Source organism: Gracilinanus agilis, chromosome 3 (assembly GCF_016433145.1).
Source record: "Gracilinanus agilis isolate LMUSP501 chromosome 3, AgileGrace, whole genome shotgun sequence".
Classification (NCBI taxonomy): Eukaryota; Metazoa; Chordata; class Mammalia; order Didelphimorphia; family Didelphidae; genus Gracilinanus; species Gracilinanus agilis.
In genome coordinates, this window is record NC_058132.1 from 355,943,993 (window position 1) to 355,963,613 (window position 19,621).

General features: G+C 36.9%; 1 protein-coding gene across 2 annotated transcripts in view; it reads right to left on the reverse strand.

The window, feature by feature from the left end:
- The window catches only part of PHLDB2 (pleckstrin homology like domain family B member 2), a 117,749-nt gene that overhangs the window by 89,512 nt on the left and 8,616 nt on the right, over window positions 1-19,621 (reverse strand). For both annotated transcript variants that reach the window (XM_044670101.1, XM_044670102.1), the window contains exon 2: window positions 7,415-7,798. In XM_044670101.1, the coding sequence (XP_044526036.1) occupies window positions 7,415-7,798 (384 nt within the window). The remainder of the gene's footprint in view (window positions 1-7,414; window positions 7,799-19,621) is intronic.

Genomic DNA, 19,621 nt, shown 5'->3' on the forward strand with positions numbered 1-19,621 from the left:
AATTAATTTTTGTTTAAATTTTAAATAATCTAAAAGTAGTTGATTTTAAAATTTAGTTTTTAATTAATTTGAATTTAAATGATTCTTTTAACTTAATTTTTTTTTCTTGAAGATAGGGAACTCCTGGTAAGACACTTCCTCTACCAACTTGACAACTTCAAGTCTTAAGAGAACTGCCTAGGGAACTGAAAGTTTAAGTGACTTGCTCAGGGTCATACAGTCAGTATCTTGTCAGATATGGCATTTGAACCTAGGTTTACCTGACTAAGGAAAAGCCTACATCCATTATTCCAAACTACCTTTCTATCCCTCTTTACAGATATAATGGAGGATCGACATAGGTATGCTTCAAGTAAGTCTAAAATTAATAGGATGTTCCCATAGGCAGTCAGTACAAGAAGATGTACTGGATGGATGGAATGCCACTAGCATATTAAATATGAAAGAGCCTCTTTCTAGGTTATACTAAAAATGCTACGAGATGTGAAAATTGAGGCCCGGGGTGGTAAGCTAATTTGTCTAAGGCTTTGTTATTGTTTGGTTATTTTCAGTCACATCTGATTCTTTGTGATCCCTTTTAGGGTATTTTTGTTTGTTTGTTTTTTGGCAAAGTTACTAGACCTATTTGTCATTTCCTTCACCAGATCATTTTACAGATAAAACGATTGTGGTTAACTCCTATTAAGTGACTTGGCCAGGATCTTACAGCCAGTAAATAAATCTGAGACTAGATTTGAAATTAGGAAGATGAATCTTCCTGACTCCAGGCCAGGTGCTTTATCACCTAGCTGCCCTTGTCTAAGGCTACATGGTTTAAAAATTGCTTGAATGAGGCTTCAAGCCAATATCTTCTGCTCTATATCCTCTGGCCCTATATTATACTTAGGTTAAATGTTGGTAATCTAAGGAATGCCTAAATTGTTATACTGTATTTTTTAATTTTTTTCTACTCTTATTTTTCACTATTCCTAAGAAAGTTCTTTTTTATGCCAAAAATTCAGGCACTATACTATGAAACATATTAATACATTAAATCACATATAGAATCTATTATGACAATAAGTTCCATAAAGTCAGGACTGTCTCTTATTTACATTTTATATTTCTTTCAACACTTAGGCTTAATGCAGTATGGTAAGTGGATACTGCTCTATAAGTGACAAAGGTACGAAAAAAAAACATATATTCTCTGGCATCTAAATCATTGTTTAAAAAAATTAATTCTTAATTCAGAACACTCCCTAAAAGCTTTATTTATAAATCCAGTGTCATTAGCAAAATGGCTAACACTGTTCCATGTACTTCCTACCCATTCTCAGGTTAGGCCCATGTTGGTGAACCTATGGCTTGTGTGCCGGAGGGGGCTGCTCCTCTCTCTCTCTTTACACTCACTGAGGACATTTCTCACTTCCACCATCCCTCTGACCAACAGCCCAATAGGAGTGCTTTCTCCCTTCCTTGTCTGGGGTAAGGCAGGGGGCTCACATGCAGAGCGAGGATTGCAGTTTGGGAACTTGGTCTCTGAAAAGTTCTCCATCACTGGTTAGATTATTAGTCTTTTAAAATACAAACTCTATGCTACATAATTTTAAAAATACAATGCAAGTTCTATTATTTTGCTATAAATTCTGATGTTATCAAAGGTCCAAAGATAACTCTCAGAATGCAAAATGATTGCATTTTGAATGCAAATATGTTCAATGCTATGAATGCCAAAAATTTGGCATGCAAGATACCATACAATACACACTGAAAAAGAAGCTGACTGCATAATTATTTTTTTCTGCCTGACCAAGATAGCCAGCCTTTTCTAATTTCTTTTATTATGCTTCATTCAAATTATTTTTTAAAAAGTAGCTTCTGCTTCAGTTTCCCTAATGGTAAAATGGGCATAATAATGGCATTTAATTCCCAGGGTTGTTGTGAAGATCAAAGAGAGGATATTTGTGAAGTACTTTTAAAACCTTAAAATACTATGTAAATGATAGTTATTACTATTATTATTGAATATTAAAAATATCAGAATAAAAAAATCCCACTGTCCTGCTATCCAGTTGCCTCTTTTATTGCTATCTGAAATTCATTCCCTTAACAATGAATGGCATTCCGAAATCACTGACAAGTAATCCTAGCAGGAAGGCCTCATTTAGTCCAGTATCCTGTTTGGTTAATGCTGACATTACATCTTAGATTTCAACTTCCAATGTGGATTAAAAATAGAATCTCTCACTTGTGGAAGTAAAATATTTCACAGGCTACAAACAAACCTATAATATAAATGATTCCATAGGTAAGTCACTGAAAAGTTCAGTGATGGGGTAGGAGACAGGCGAAATGATTGATAGACATCTGAAAACAATATATAAGAGATTGATTATTAAAATGCATCAAACTTAATGATGATCAAAAGGGCCAAATGGATCAAAAGATATAAGTACTACAAACCTGAACATTTACCCTCAAAATAATGCTCAAAGCAAAGCAGATTCAGGAAGAAATCTATTCATTGGAATAGCTCATGTAAAATGGCATGTGGTTAAAATAAAAGAACAAAAAATATGGAAACAAAAAATTACCTGCAAAAGAGAATTATTTATCAATTAACTCGTGGTAAATCTAATATTTTAAATAACATTTTATTTACCAGAAAAACAATCTGCACAATGGCAACAACAATTTAAATAGAAAGAATTATAAAAAATTGAAACTCAGTGCTGTAGATTATAATGATCAAGACCTGGTCCTACAGAAGAAATATGAGAAAGCAGCCTCCACACTGCTTATTATTATTATTCTTATAGCTCTGGGAGAGGGAGGAAAATGAAGGAAGTGTAAAAATTAAGAGCAACAAAAAATTATTTTAAAAAAGAATCTTTTCTAAATAGAAAAAATCTTCAAAAGTGGTCATTAGCTCCAGGTTCAAATTCTACTTATGGTATTTAATTACCTGTGTTACTTTGGAACAGTCCTCTAAGCCTAAAATTCCTCACATATAAAATGAAAAGGTTGATCAAAATGGACTCTAATATCCTTTCCAACTCTAAATCAACAATCTATGATTTATAGTCTTTTAAAGGTTTTTGTTTTTCAGCTGATTAGCTGTGTCCAACTCTTTGTGATCTCATTTGAGTTTTTTTTTTTTTTGGCAGAGATACTAGACTAACTTGCCATTTCCTTCTCCAATTCATTGTATAGATGAGGGAACTAAGGCAAACAGGGGTGACCTGCCCAGGATCATACAGCTAGTAAGTGTTTGAGGGTGATTTGATCTAAGGTCCTTCCAACTTTAGAGCCAGCACTCCATCTACTGTGCCACCTAGCTGTCCTTTTTTAGTTTCAATGTGTTTTTCATACATTGTCTCATTAAGTTCTTCTTTTTATTTGAAGAACTGAAGGTAAGAAGGCATTTCTTCCTATCAGCAGAATAAAGAATAAAACGAGCTTTAAATATGATTGAAATAAAGATGATATTTCCAAAGGCAGTCAGTACAAGGGGATGTCTTGGATAAATGCCACCAACACACATAAATGTTTTAACAAATAAATCTGCTTTTATATTTCATAGTAGGCTCCATATTGGGAGTATCTTGATCTCTACAGAAAATGACTAATTTTAGTTCTTTCCACATAATCCCCTTTCTAGAATTTTTTAAAAAGTTGTTTTAGGCTACAAATAGAGTCTTTCCATAAAAGACTGAAAACTTTCTCAAGGAGTTGAATCTCAGTTTCTACTTGTTGGTTAGCTTATAAGAGGCAGAGTCAAAAAAAGGCTCCATTCCTAAATAATCAAATTTCCAAGGTCATTTGTATCTTCAAAATTTTGGCTCACTTAAACACCTCTCAAATTCTCTATGTAGTTAAAGTAACATACAATATTTTTCCTCTCCATAAACTTAAAAGTCAACTTTTAATGAACCGTGTATTTTATCGAGCAAGTATTACATCATTTTAAAAGATACTTTAACAAGGAACAAACTATTCCCAGGGCTAACTAAGTAAGTCAATTCAGTCCAGTTTTTGTTTTTCCCAAGAGAAGTCTACTACCCTCAGGTTTCTCTTGACAAGTAGGCTTACTTTTGGACAAAGCAACAAAGAGGAGAACTGTCTTCCAAATTGGTCAATTTCTGAATTGTTTCAGTGACACCATGCTGAATTCTCTCTCTTTTACTTAAGTTTCCATTCTCCAGAAAGAAACACTTTGGTGCAAAGAGATATTGCTGTAAACTATAGCCATGACATTCCAAATCAGCAAATTAAATCAATTAAGGACACCTACTAGCTAGGTCTTATTCAGCTGGTATTACCAGTGTTCTCACCTGAACTCTGTCCAGGAAGGAATTTATCTATAAAAAGATATTTCCCACAGAGAGTACAGAAATGGCCATTTCACCAGCTGATGCTGAATGTTTGGTCTTTTCCAGTATGGTTTAGATGTACCTTCTCTCAAATTCCCTGAGTTGTGGGGGGAAAGGGAAGGATCAGGATTCTCCACTCTCTTTTAGCTATTACCACTCAGTAGGCTCTCCTTAGACATTTAAAGGATCCAATCCAGCTCCAGTGGTTCTTATCTATTGACCTCTAACTCATTCACTCTTCTTTCTTTCTTAAGGAGTTTGGTTTAACAATCTATTTTAACAAGAACTCACACAAGACAAACGCTTCCAGGGAGATCAGAAGAAGCAATACAAGGACACTCTAGGTCTCTCTGAAGAACTTTGGTATCAGTTGTGAGACATGGGAGACACTGGCATAGGACCATTCAGCCTGGTGCCCGAATCAAAGAAGATGCTCTGCAACATGAGCAAAGCAGAATTTCAGTAGCTCAAAAGAAACATGAGATCTGCACATTTAGTGACATCTCCATCCCAGATGTTCATACAGCTTGTCCTATTTGTGCTTGTCCTATGATAGAGTCTTCTAAGCTTGTATTAGTCTGATCAGCCATAATTGGACACACTGTACTTTGACCCCAACAAAGCAATGCTTTTTTGGTCCTTTTTTGAGTATGAAGGACAATAACCAATCAACTCTTGGTTTTTTTAGTAGAGGGTTTTGATAATTTTTGATGTTCTCTGAAACACCCTAAAGTCCAAATTCCTTAATGCAGATTCCTACATTACATCTCAGTTATACACAGGAAAGGTTATACCCTTGATCATACACCAGTGTTCCTATTTCTAAGATTAAAATCTTTGACATTCTTTTATCTAATCATAACCTACCATTCTATGTCTCTACATGCCTTAATTTCTAAATCTATCCATCCTTACATTTCCAAAATTTCATCATTGTTGTTTCTTAACTTTTCTTTCTTCACAATTTTAACCCCTTTTATATACACTTGCTGAGGACATTACTCACTTCACCCACTCCTCTGCCCAGCAGCCCAATAGGAGTGTTTTCTCCCTCCCTTGTGTGGGGTAAGTGTAGGGGCAGGGTATACCCAACACTCAGTAGGGGGAGGAGAATGGCACACAGTCTCTGGTAGGGGACAGGCACAGCAATCAGTCAGGGTGGGGGAGTGGGACCTGGCATTCAGTCTCTAAAAGGTTCGTCATCACTGCCCTAGAGGTCTTATGGCTCCCTGGTGTCCTGGAACATGCTTGTCCCACACAATTGTCCCATGTGATTCCTGGTATCCAGAATACTGGCCTATGACCCAGACTGAGGTCAAGTCTGTCCAACCAGAAAGACCCAGAAGGAGTGATGCTTGAGGGTTATAGTTTAGGGACTGAGAAAGCAGCAAGGCTTTTGGACTGGAGATTTGTCTGGTGGGCAGCTCATCCATGGTCTATTGGAAGTGAATGGAGAAGCAAGGTGAGCAGCAAATTGAGATTAGCTGCTTTCCCTATAATTATAAATTAATATATCGTCTCCAGAGATCTTTAATCCTAACTTCTGCTCTTTTTTCTTCTTGGAGATATGGCCTCCAGTGGATCTAATAATGATCTTTTTACAGCTAATATATCCAGCCCTTATCTTTCTCCTGAGATCCAGCCCATATCATCAACTGTTCACTTAACATTTCCCACTAGATATTACATAGCTATCTCAAACAAATACATCCAAAATAAATACTTATCTTTCTCCCTAAAACTATCATCCTTCTCCTAACTTCCATAATTTTAAAGAGAGCAGCACTATTCTTTTCAATAACCTAGGTTGAAACTTAGGAATTCACTTCAACTTTTATTCTTTCTTATGTTCTGTAACTAATAAGTTGTTAAGTCTTTGCCAATTCTATTTACACAACAGCCTATATCTGTCTTCTTCCTTCTTTGCACCAAAACCTTGAATCAGGCCCTCACTGTTCCTCTCCTGGATACTGCAACTGCCTCACTCCTCTCCCTATCTCCAGGCTCTCCCCTCTATAACTATTTTCCATATAACTGCTCATTTGATATTCCTAAAACATACACCTGACTATATCACTCCTGTGCACAAGAAGCTTCAGTATTTCCCCATTGCTCCTAAGATGTGATTCAAACTCCTCTGTTTGGCATTTAAAATAATTCCCAATCTGGTTTCAACCGATCTATCTTTCCAAATTGCTTTTATATATTGGTTGGTTCCCTTTGTGCACATCATTATTCTTCATACATGATAATCCATTTCCAGTTTCTGTCTTTATGCACACAGCTTGTCCAAGCATGGAATAATCTCCTTTCTTATCTCCATAGCTGGGAACCTCTAACTTAGCTCAAGTGTCACTTCCTACAAGAAACCTTTGTGTCTCCCAGCTGTTAATACTATCTTCTTAACCCTGCCAATATTGCTTTGTACTTAATTTGTATGTATTTTGAATTTACTTATCTGTGTACATGTTGTTTCCCCTAGTAGAATGTAAGCTCTTTTATAATTCAGGGGCTGTTTTGTTTTTGTCTTTGTATCTCCAGCACCTTATCTTTTTATCACAGTGCCTGACAATGAGTAGGTGCTTGTTCAATTGAAATGTGTTCTAAAGTCACTTTCTCAGGTTGAATGTAAATCACTTCTACAGAGTTATAATTTTTTTTTGCAAAGGTGCCCATTTAAGAAATGCCCAGTGGAATTACTTGTCAGCTCTGGGGTGGGGGAAGAGAAGAGAGGAGGGAGAGAATATGAATCATATAATCATAGAAAAATATTTTTTAAAAATAAAATAAAAATTATATTAAAAAAAAGAAATGCTACATATAAAAAATGCTCAAAAATAGATGTCATTAGAAATTTCCATCAGACTTTCAACTTCACTTAAGAAATAATGTTAAGCCAGTCAAAACACCTCCTAAAGTTGGTTAGATTCTTGAATTTCATTGAAAAACAACTTGAAAATTAAAAACATGAGGTTCAAAAGAATCTAAGTTAATGCACGTAAACCTAAAAAAGTATGGGTTTTTTTTGTTTTTTTGTTTTTTTACTTTAATAGAATTACCTTTGGTACGATACTTAGATAGGCAGACTCATTGGAAGCCTTCTGTAATAGAGATGAAGATAATGGTGGCGTCTTGGCATGGTCACTAAAGGATTCATCATTTCTGAAACTCCTTGAGGAAGGTAAGCTGGCAGCATTCTGACTGAGGCTACTGAATCCTGACAACTCTGAATCAGTAATGGAAGCCTTCCGGTGGCACCTATATCTTGTTTCTGGAGGTAAGAGTGCCTCTTCAAACACAGACTCCTCATCAGAAAGCTGCAACTTCTCAAGCTCCTTATTAATCTTCTGCACATCGGCAACAGTGGTCATAGTAGCTGAGCTACTGTCAGGCTTGGTATATTCTGCACAAAGACTAAGGATGGTCTCCAGGCGCTGTCTCTCCTAAGACAGAAAGAGAATGAAAGGGAAGATCAGTGAATCTTTCACTGACAAAACATTTTTCACATAATGAGACTAATCCCATAATCAGAGATGCTTAGTGCTTCCATGATTACTCTTCAGTGACTACATTTATCAATCAAAGAGTAAAAGAATCAGTAGATAAATTAGATGGGTAGATGATAAGCAAGACAGATAGGTGTGAATAAGATGAAAGATAAAAAGATAAGAGAAAGATTATAAGTAAGAAAACTAGAGGGTAAAGTTGCAAAGAAGATAGAGAAATGAAAAATAAGATAGATAAGCTATAAAGATATATATAGACATAAAGATTTATGGAGATAAGATATAAAAAGATAAGCTATACAGTATAAAGGGATGGAGGAGATAGATGATAGATAAGATAGGTTGGATAGATCAAATAGATCATGGAGATATAGATGGTAGAAATATAGATAGATGAGAGAGAGATAAAAAGTCAAATGGATGATAGATTATAGATATATAGATAATAGGAACAGATGACAGATGTAGAGATTATAGGAATAGATAGATGATAGATAAAAGAGATATTAGGTCAGATAGATGATAGAGGTAGATATATATATATGATAGAGATAGAGGAAAGAGATGATAAAGACAGGCAGGCAAGCAGAGAGACAGACAGACAGATAGATAGATAGATAGATAGATAGATAGACAGACAGACAGACAGACAGACAGACAGACAGACAGATAGATAGATAGATTTATAGACAGATAGATTACAATGCACCTTTCTCTTCACACCAGTTCTGACATTAATACTCTTTTATATTAATCACACTGCAATGCCTAACACAAAGTAATTCAATGGGTATTCTTTTGATTGATCAGTACATTTTAATTATTTTTGGTTTCTCTTCTCTTTTCTTCATTCTCTACTTCTCTCACGACTAGCTCCAGAAACATCTGGTTCTTTCAGGAAGGCAGTTTCATAACACTTAGGCTTAAAGCTATCTTCTGAATTGCTACAGAAATAGTCATGTAACTTGTCACCTATGAAAGTAGACTCCAGAGAAACTGTCAGTTCTAAAGTTGAATTCTAAAGAACTTTTCAAATTCTTAAAAATCTTCAGGCCTTTCTAGGATACTTTATGCCTTGAATTAAAGGCTACTTCATAATTACCACTTGGTGAACTAATAAAAGTTAAAGGAACTCTGGTGGTCTAAACATCAGATAGCAATTCATACAATATCCAAACTTGCCAAAATGGAGAAAACAGAGTAATACAATGAACTAGAAGTTATTGGAAATGTTGACCGAGCAACCTATTTGTAGAGAAATCAATGGATATACATAGTGGTAGTCTTCACTTGCTTTTCTTATATTTTATGCATTTCATCTGGGCTCCCTGGACAAAATTATCATTTTATTTTAAGAAAACTATAGTGTACATTTGTGACAAATGGAGGATATTATACTTCTTAAGAAACACTTATTACAAGCTTAGAAAGAAATGATTGGGGAAAAAAATTCACTTTGAAAGCTTCACCCTATGCATTAATTCCAATGTCAATAAGCAAACATTTGGCCAGATTTCCCCATTACCATAGTTGGAAATCAGTAGCTTTCTCCAGGAAAACCAAACCAAACCAAACCAAACTCTTTGGAGGTCTGCCTATCAATAATAACACAGGAACCCAACCACAAATGAAGTCATCATTGGTCTGCTCAGTTTTCAAATATCAACTGGCAACTAATTCAAAGATTAACACAATATAAATAGTTAAGTTGGTAGCAAATAGCAAAGTGAAAGTGTCCCACTCTTACCCTTGCCCCAATTAACTCAGTTAGATGCAATAATAGCACACACAAATCCATCAAAGGATGTTAAACTTTCTGCCTCTCTTCTATAAGACAAAATACAATAATGAATCAAAAAGAAATGTTTAGACAAATCACTGTGATTGCCCACCTCCCTTTTACTCTTTTACTCCCCGAATTTCTTCAATACTCCAACTCTCTCTTCATAGTCTGTTCCCATGACAAGTGTCCTTAAAAGAAGTAATCTTGTTTCTAAAGTTCTGTACCCAATCCATTCAGCAACACCACCGCTTATGTACCTCTGCAGCTGCTGTCACAGCTCCAGCTAATGCCAAGCCCGACCCACCTCAGTTTTGTAGGGGAGGAGGAGGGAGGAGGTCAGCAGGATNCCAAGCCCGACCCACCTCAGTTTTGTAGGGGAGGAGGAGGGAGGAGGTCAGCAGGATGTCAATAAACTGTCATATCAAAGTTGTTCCAACCATCTAGGAAAAACTATGTGAGAATACACATAATACATTGATAACCCAGATGGGAATGAGTACATGGGGGGGATTGCAGTCTAGAATTTTTCTACAATATTTCTTTTCTCTAATTCAAATTAATTGGATCAAAGTGGACTTGGAATCTGGAAGACCTTGGTTCAAATTCTGATTCTGACACTTATGAAATATATAACCATTTATGAGTTACATATTGAGCAAGATGACCCTAGCTATCTTTCACAGTAAAACAAGAATAATAATACCTGGAGTAATACTCACCTTGAAGTGTTGTTACAGGGCTCAGATAAAGTGAGGAAAAGCATATAGCAACTTATAAAGTACTACATAAAAATCAATGATTAATTACTATTGTTACTATTCAGAAGAGCCCTTTCCATCACATTTTAGGGCTCGTGGCAAGTAGAAATGAGCATTAGAGAGTTTGGACCACCTGGAAACCACCAACTTTTATCTAAAAAAGAATATGTTAAGGTCTGGAATCTTGATAAATGCATAAGGAACTTCTGCACAACGCAGGATACATATTTCCTCCTACATCTCCTTCCTAAAATAGTTTCTGTTGAAGCCAGTCCTATTGCTTAAGTCACTAGGGAATAAGTGATCTCAGTGTTAAGAGGAATGCTATTTCAGCCTGTGAAACGGTATTCAAAGGCCTGAGCACAGGAAGTTTGGTCTGCTGGTATGTGCTGCTCTCTATTCTTATCTCTCCATTCACAGCCAATCTGTCCAAGTCTGAACCAGATGCACATGCAGGAGGGCTGCCCGCAGATTAAAGAAATATATTTTATCCATACAGTGCCAAGTCATGTGAACCCTTTATGATCTGCTCCAAAAACAAATAAACGAATGAGCTGAAGTGCGTCAGAACTACCAGAGGTTTGTTTAAGAGCAACCTTTTAAGGAAAACCCAGAACAGTAAGAAAAACCAACAGGAGCTGCTTCACCCTGGGCTAGGATTGCCTTCCCTTGTCTCCACCCCACTATGCACCAAGTCCATTCCTTTTATCCTCTATCACCTAAAACTTATCTTCTCCTTGGCTCTTTCCCAGTGGATATTTATCAGCCCTCTGGAATGCTGGACCTCCACCTCTCTAATGCCTACCTAACCAAGGTAGGAAAGTCTTTGTTTCCTGACCACTATTGTCCTCCTTGAGTTCCTTTCTTCTGAATTCCTATACCATCACAAAAATAAGTTTTAAACATAAGAAAGACACAATTCTAATTTATCACAAATTTGGCCTAAAATTAATGTTATAGCTATAATAAATTTTCCTTGCTGTGGAATTTAGGGAAGGAAGATTTAGAAGGATTTATATGATCCATATCTTTTTTAAAAGCTATGGATGTGGGCACAGCTGGGTGGCTCAGTGGATGAAAAGCCAGGCCTGGAGATGGGAGGTTCAAATCTGTCCTCAGACACTTCCTAGCTGTGTGACCCTGGGCAAGTCACTTAACCCCCACCGCTTAGCCCTTACCACTCTTCTGCCTTGAAACCAATACACAGTTTTGAGACTAAGATGGAAGATGAGGGTTTTTTAAAAAAAAGGTATGTATATAAGGGCACTGTGTGAGATGATCTTAACTGAGTTTTTAGCTAAACTCAGTCACTGACTATATGATTTTGGGCAAAGCCTTGCTTTTTCTGATTTATAATGTTTTCTTACAGAAAATAAGCAACTGGACAAGATGATCTATAATATGCCTATCATCTCTAAAATGTTAAGATTTACATTTGCAGAGATTTCTCCCCTCTCTCCACAAGGCTAAGGTCATATTACCTACATTATAGAATTAGCAAAGAAAAATCTAATAGCAGAATGCCATTAATTAATTGATTCATTGATTAATATTAATGTTAGAAGACAAAGTGATGGAGCAACCTTAAGAAGGCCGCAAATATAGTCCTAGGCTGGGGCAGGCAGGTGGATGCTTCCTAGCTGTGTGACCCTGGTCAAGTCACTTAACCCCAACTGCCTAGCCCTTACCACTCTTCTGCCTTGGAGATGATACTCAGTATTGATTCTAAGACTGAAGGTAAGAGTTTTAAACAAATAAAGTAATAATCCAAGGCTGAGGTAATAAGGATTGTGATTAGAATGGCAGTTAGCCCACGCTTGAAATCTTTCCAGTTTGGTAGTTTTGCAGGCATCTAGAACTGACTTGAAGGACCCAGAGAGCATTGGAGTAGCACTCTTGGTAGATTAAAGATCTCTAGAAAAATGAGGAGTAAATATTATTATGCATTCCTCACCAATTATCTACCTCTCACTCTTGTTCCATCAAATGATTGAAAAAGTTGCCACCAACATCATCTTTCTTGGCTGTCTGTCCCCTTAGCCTAGGATGCACAGATGGGAGGACCATATTCTAGAGTCTGGATGTTTAGAATGGGGTAGGTTATGTGCCTGTAGAGAGTTTAGTATGGGTTAGGCTATGTATATGGAGGTTTTCATTTCTCCTCTTCATATAAAGTCTCAGGCAAGCGCTTGAGGTTCCATAATTTCTATATTTCTATACTGGGCCGAGGAAGCCATCCCAGAGAGAACGCAAAACACAAAACACAGAATCAAGGAGACAGAAAAAAACCTGAGTCAGAAAAGGCCCACATAGAAAGGAAGCTCAAGACCAATTAGCTCAACAACAGCGTAGTGTTTCAGTTGAGGCAAGTCTGGAAAACAGGAAGCATCTACCTAAAAAAAGGTGAGTTCCTTATACAGACCATTGAATTCTCTACTCATAGAAGAGGCTTTATAAATGTTTTTTACTCATGCTGTACTAATGACTTGTGCCCTGGGTCAGCAATGCCATTTACTAGCTGGTCAAGTCACTGGGTCCCATATGGACTACAGTAAAACAAAGGGGATCTGACAAGGGTGCCTTGGGAGGCCAAGTAGGGTAATGAAAGATGTCTGATCTGGAATTGGAAGGCCTGGAATTGGATTCCAATTCTGCCCCTGATTATCTGTGCAAACTGGCCAAGTCACTTAAACCTCTCTGGGACTAATCTGTAAAATAAGAAGCTGAACTAGATGATATCTAAGATCCTCTCTAGTTCTAAATAGTTGTTCAAGGAATAGAGAGATTCCTTCCAACTCTAAATCCATGAATCCATGATGCTACGTCTAAGGGCCCTTCCATGCTGTGCATGACTTCATGACAATGTATAACTTACTCCCCACTCCACTCCCACCTCCAAACAGAATAAGGCCAATAACTTTTCCCTTTTAAACTTCTATTGATTTTAAGAATCTAACACTTAGTAAAAAGCTTTTTCTTGACCAAGAGTTTCCTTTAGATTGAATACCTAGTCTTTGTGCACAGAATAATAGTCAACTCTCAATTATTTGAGACACTGAAAGGAAAGGGAAGCTGTATATATCTTGTTATTGTTTTATTGTTTCAGTCATATCCGACTCTCCGTGACCCCATTTGGGGTTTTCTTGGCAAAGATACTGGTTTGCCATTTCCTTCTCCAAACCAAAGAATGGTTTGCCATTTCCTTCTCTAGCTCATTTTACAGATGAGTAAACTGAGGCAAGCAGGGTTAAGTGATTTGCCCAGGGTCAAATTAGTAAGTGTCTGAGGCTGAATTTGAACTCAATGAAGATGAGTCTTCCTGGTGAACCTGGGAAAGTCACTTAACTCCCATTGTCTAGCCCTTACAGCTCTTCTGCCTTGGAATTGATATTTAGCATTGATTCTAAGAAGGAAGATGAGTATTTAAAAAAAAAAAAACTTCCTGATTCCAAGTGCAGTGCCACCCAGTTGCCCTATATTATATATACATATTATTCTTAATCCCTCTAGAGCAGTGATGGTGAACCTTTTAGAGACTGAGTGCTCACACAGCAACCCTCATGCCATATGTGAGCCTCTTGCTTTATCCCAGATGGGAGGGAGGAAGCACTCCCATTGGGCTGCTGGGCAGAAGGGTGGGTGACATGAGAAATGTCCTTGGGCACATGTGGAAAGGGGGAGGGGAGCAGCCCTCCCTCCCATCCCCACATGCTCTGGCAACCATGCCATAGGTTTGCCAACATGGCTCTAGAGCAGTGATTCCCAAAGTGGGTGCTACTGCTCCCTGGTGGGTGCTGCAGCAATCCAGGGGGCAGTGATGGCCACAGGTGCATTTATCTTTCTTATTAATTGCTATTAAAATTTTTAAAAATTAATTTCTAGGGGGCTAAGTAATATTTTTTCTGGAAAGGGGGCGGTAGGCCAAAAAAGTTTGGGAACCACTGCTCTAGAGCATATCCTCTGATTTCAGAGATAATGAATGGAGTAAATCCTGAAAAAGGCAGCTGGGAGAATAAAGAGATCTGAAATCAGCTTATGCTAGGACAGATTTAAGAAACTGAACATCCCCAGGCTTTAAAAAACTTAGAAGTAACATTTTTTTAAAATACTTATCTTCGGGGGCAGCTGGGTAGCTCAGTGGAGTGAGAGTCAGGCCTAGAGACAGGAGGTCCTAGGTTCAAACCCGGCCTCAGACACTTCCCAGCTGTGTGACCCTGGGCAAGTCACTTGACCCCCATTGCCCACCCTTACCAATCTTCCACCTATGAGACAATACACCAAAGTACAAGGGTTAAAAATTAAAAAAAAAATTAAAATACTTATCTTCTCTCTTAGAATCAATACTGTATATTGATTTTAAGGCAGAAAAGTGGTAAAGGCTAGGCATTGGGGGATTAAGTGATTTGCCTGGGGTCATATAGCTAGGAAATGTCTGGGTCAGATTTGAACCTAGGACCTCCTGTCTCTGGACCTGGCTCTCAATCCACTGAGGCACCTTGCTGCCCCCAAAGGTGACATATTAATGACAATAATGATAACAACAATAATAATATTGTATGATATATTATCACATATAATATAATATTATTATATTATATTACATTATAATAAAATATTATATTATATTATATTACAATAAAATATTATATTACATTATAATAATAAAATATTATATTATATTATATTATAATGATAATGATAATGATAATAATAATAATAATAAAGCAGTAGGTAGCATTTTTATAGTTAGCACTTTTAAGATTTGGAAAGTACTTTATATATAAAATCTCATTTGATCCTTGCAGTAACCCTGCAAGAAAGATATTATTATTATCATCCCCATTATACAGATGAGAAAACTTTGGCTGAGACAATTTAAATGCAATCAAATGCTCTATCAGTGTATAGCAGGTGGAAATATAGGATTTTCTCTCCATTCCTGCTGGCTCCTACTAGCACTCTCTATTCACTATTCCTCCTAGCTTTGAGATTGTAAGAGGCAGTGTAATAGAATGGAAAGANTTATATTATATTATCATATTATAATAAAGTATTATATTACATTATAATAATAAAATATTATATTATGTTATAATATAATAATAATGATAATAATAATAATAATAAAGCAGTAGGTAGCATTTTTATAGTTAGCACTTTTAAGATTTGGAAAGTACTTTATATATAAAATCTCATTTGATCCTTGCAGTAACCCTGCAAGAAAGATATTATTATTATCATCCCCATTATACAGATTAGAAAACTTTGGCTGAGACAATTTAAATGCAATCAAATGCTCTATCAGTGTATAGCAGGTGGAAATATAGGATTTTCTCTCCATTCCTGCTGGCTCCTACTAGCACTCTCTATTCACTATTCCTCCTAGCTTTGAGATTGTAAGAGACAGTGTAATAGAATGGAAAGAAGGCCGAATTTGTGCTCTTACAACAATGGCCAATATGGAAGTGTGCTTTTTTGCATGATAATAAAAAAAATATTTTTTTTTTACAAGAAGGCTGAATTTGGAGTCAGAGAACCAAGCAGCATCTCTGTAAAGCAGGTTATTCACATCAGCTGCCTGGGGCTGATCCTCTCCACAATCTGACCCTGGACTGCTAGGGCAAGCTCTCTCTAGAATTCATTCAGCTGTCTTCTTTCCTGCCAGGGGTCTTAATCCTCAAAGGTTCTTGTCCCCATGTCACCACCTGTAAGTGTATAAATCTGCTGCATCCTAGATGAGCTCTCTACTACTGGACATAAGAAGCTCAACTGGCCTGGAGCTGAATAATGTGGGCCATGGTAGAGGGGAAGGAGGGGGATGAAGGAAAGAAAAGAGAAATCCTTTCTCTCTTCCCTCCACCTACAGCTCTCTTGGAGAATTGCAGGTTCCAAAGGTGTTTCCTGCCTCATCTGTTCCTTGACTATTTCCAGGGCCAGTGGGCCCCTAGAGCCATGGCCAGTCAATGCCAAGTTCTTCTAATCAAATTAGAGAAATGTTCTCATACTTCATGTGGAGTGGTGACAAGTTTTTGCATTTAGTTTAGCATGTTAACACTTTGTCTCCTCTATTATCTACCCCTTAGTCTCTGTGATAAGATCAACTAGGTTAGGTGAGAATCCAGCCAGTTAGGTATTAAAGCCTACCCTTCTAGTGTCCCCTCCACTTAAATATTTGTTCTTCCTTCAGCCAGGGTGCTTTGAGAAAATTTGTCCATAGATCTAATTCATAATACCTCTTTATTCATTTGTCCTTTTTTTCTGTCTTCCCAATACCTTGGTGAAGTTCATATAGCACAGCTTCTAAATAATGAAGAAATGAACAAATCCCTTTCATAAGGGATAGTTGGTAGGTTGAAAGATTACACTCATCTCCAAAAACATGGTTATAAAATTTTTTAAACTGATACTCTTTTACAAAATACACTGTGATAGTCTCTAGAGACTATACTCTGCTACAAATTTGCAGAGCAGTCTCAGAATATTTCTTTTTTCTGATTCATGAGGGATAAAAAAGGGAATGGAGATGAAGATGAGCAGTCACCAGCTTTCCTAATAATCTACCAAGTAGCTAATTGAAGTGGTCTTCCACAGAGCATAGGGAAATGAATGCTCTCCTGGACAACATCTTGTTCATCAAAATGAATTCGGCAAAAAGTTCAATGTTTAACATTTAGTCCAACTGAGGCAAGTGTCTCTTAGAATAAAATTTCCTTGAAAAACCCATCCTATGGGGGCAGCTTTCAGTGGACAGAGAACCAAAACTAGAGAAGGGAGGTCCTGAGTTCAAACTTGGTCTCAGACTCTTTTTAGCTGTGTGGCCCTGGGCAACTCACTTAACCCCACTTGCTTAGCCCTTACTGCTCTTCTGCCTTGGAACCTATACTTATTTACTGATCCTAAGAGAAAGTAAGAGTTTAAAAAAGAAAAAGAAAAATCCATCCTATTATATAAGCTCAGATCTCTCATTTGACATTCCTGTCCCTCCTCTCCCACAGCGTATATACATTTAATATTTATATTTACCCACCTTCACTCTTACTCATGACTCCCTGGGAATCATTTTAGGCCACTCTTCCTTATCCTTTGTACATACATAATTCACATATTTTAGGTAGCTGTCATATCCTATCCTTTCTCATACTTTACATGAACCAAGCATTCCTCACACCCTATAAACCAATCCTTCACCCTAGAGCTTTTTCTCCTGACAATCATTATTCATCTGTGTCAATAATTTCCTTGAATTTGAATGTCCCTTACCATGACTGAAATCACCTATGTGTTCCCTTTCAAAAAGCATCCCCATTGGGTATATTGCTGCTAATTCCAAGAGTTCTTCATTCATTTTTTTAAAGTTCAGTCATATCCTGACACTCTCTCCGAATTTTTAATCATTCCTATTACCTTTGTTCTAAAAAAGAAAGTCAAACTAATTTTCTTTTCTGGAACACTATTTGCTTCCATTTTTAAAAAGTTGACACTTAAGTCAGCTCCTTGATCACAAATTGTACCTATATTGCTTACTCTGTACTGTCACATTCCTATGCATGATTCAGCAATGCTGTAGATTAAAAATAAAATTTCATGGACCTCACTAAGACTCAGTTTCCCCCACTTCAAAATGAGGAAGTGAACTAAATGATCTCAGAGATCTCTTTGGAAGTTTTACTTTTTCAAAGGTTTAGCTCAAGTGCTTAACTCTGACTCAAAACTATCCCGTTTCATATATTTCATCTCCAAAGGAGAAAGTAAAAAAGGCAGAGATATTTTGTTTTGGCTTTGTATTCCCAGAAAAGAGAGGCTTCTTTCTGGAGTTTGATTTCCCAGGTATGGGCAATACAAATTGAACTAGAAAGATCCAACCACCTCTTGTCACAATAACTTTCAAATTTGAGATGACCTAACCTTCTGACCCTGTCTCTGAACTGTCAGGCTTTCAAGTGACAGTTCATTTTTAAGTCATATTCAAAGCTTTTCCCTCTTTCATTCCAATGAAACAGACTTCATAAACTCAAGGTCATCTTAGAGCAGGACTTTCATGGCAGATGAAAAAATTTAGTTTCATAATTTGCTCTGATCACTAAAAAAATCCAAACAACTGAGGGTAAGGTTTACCATGAAATCAAATGTTCATTAAAAAATAAAACTTCTTAACTCTTGTTTCCAAAACTGAACAAGTTTGTGTAGGGAAGGAGAACCATATCATTTTATAAAGACTGGGAAATTTTGCCCTTTTAGGAAAAAGTGGGAATTCCCAAGACAAAAAGCCATGCCAGGAGCACTACCATCACTCTCACCCTATGGACAGTCAGGAAAATCAGTCCAGCTATTTTTTGTTGTCATAGGAGGGTATGAAGGAGTAAATGTAGAAGTACCAGAGTACAAACCATGTTCAAGAATTTCATCTAGAACTAATCCCTCTGAGCTCTGGGGAATAAATACATCCCCACAATCAAACGGATTCTCATTGACCACTTCCTTTGGTTTTGCTATTTATATCAAGTTAACCAGGTTTAGGGATTTGGGGTTTATTTCTTTTTTGTCTGAAAGACAGTAGTGTATATAACAAAAGCAGTTAGAATATGTATGGTGTTTTATTAAAACCATATGCAGCACTCCTTGTACATGTGAGTTATTGGCAAGGAAAATCATGGAATCTCCACCCCAGGAGATTCCTAAAAAATAATGTGGACAATACTTTGTCTTGAATGATTTAGGTCTTGACCTTCCTTGAATGAGGAGGTTGGACTAGATGACTCCTCAGATTTCCCTTCAGCTTTGTGATTATAGGATAAATAAAAATGAAGTCTGACTAGCCTGTTCACTTGAATTCCTTGAAATACTGCCAAAGTTTGATACGAAAAGAAAAATTCTGAGGTAGAATGAAATGAGAGTGAATGGGGAAAGCAAAGGAATGAGCAAAGAACTTGGATTCATGTCTGGGTTCTGGTCTTTGTCACTACTTAATTAACTCTGACTGTGGACAGGTTACTTTACTCATGCTAGACAAATCCAGGTGCCAGACGACTATGGCATCTAGAAATCTTATTGGATATCATTTGCTATAAAATGCAAACATATTCAAGCCTTGATATTTAACTATTAGCTTCAGTACAAGAAGAGTTATAAGATGATCAAGATTTGGAGGGAGAGAGGAACAGGCAACTTCCTTAACCCTTGATCCTCCCCCACTTCCAGGTCATAAATAATTTTTTAAAA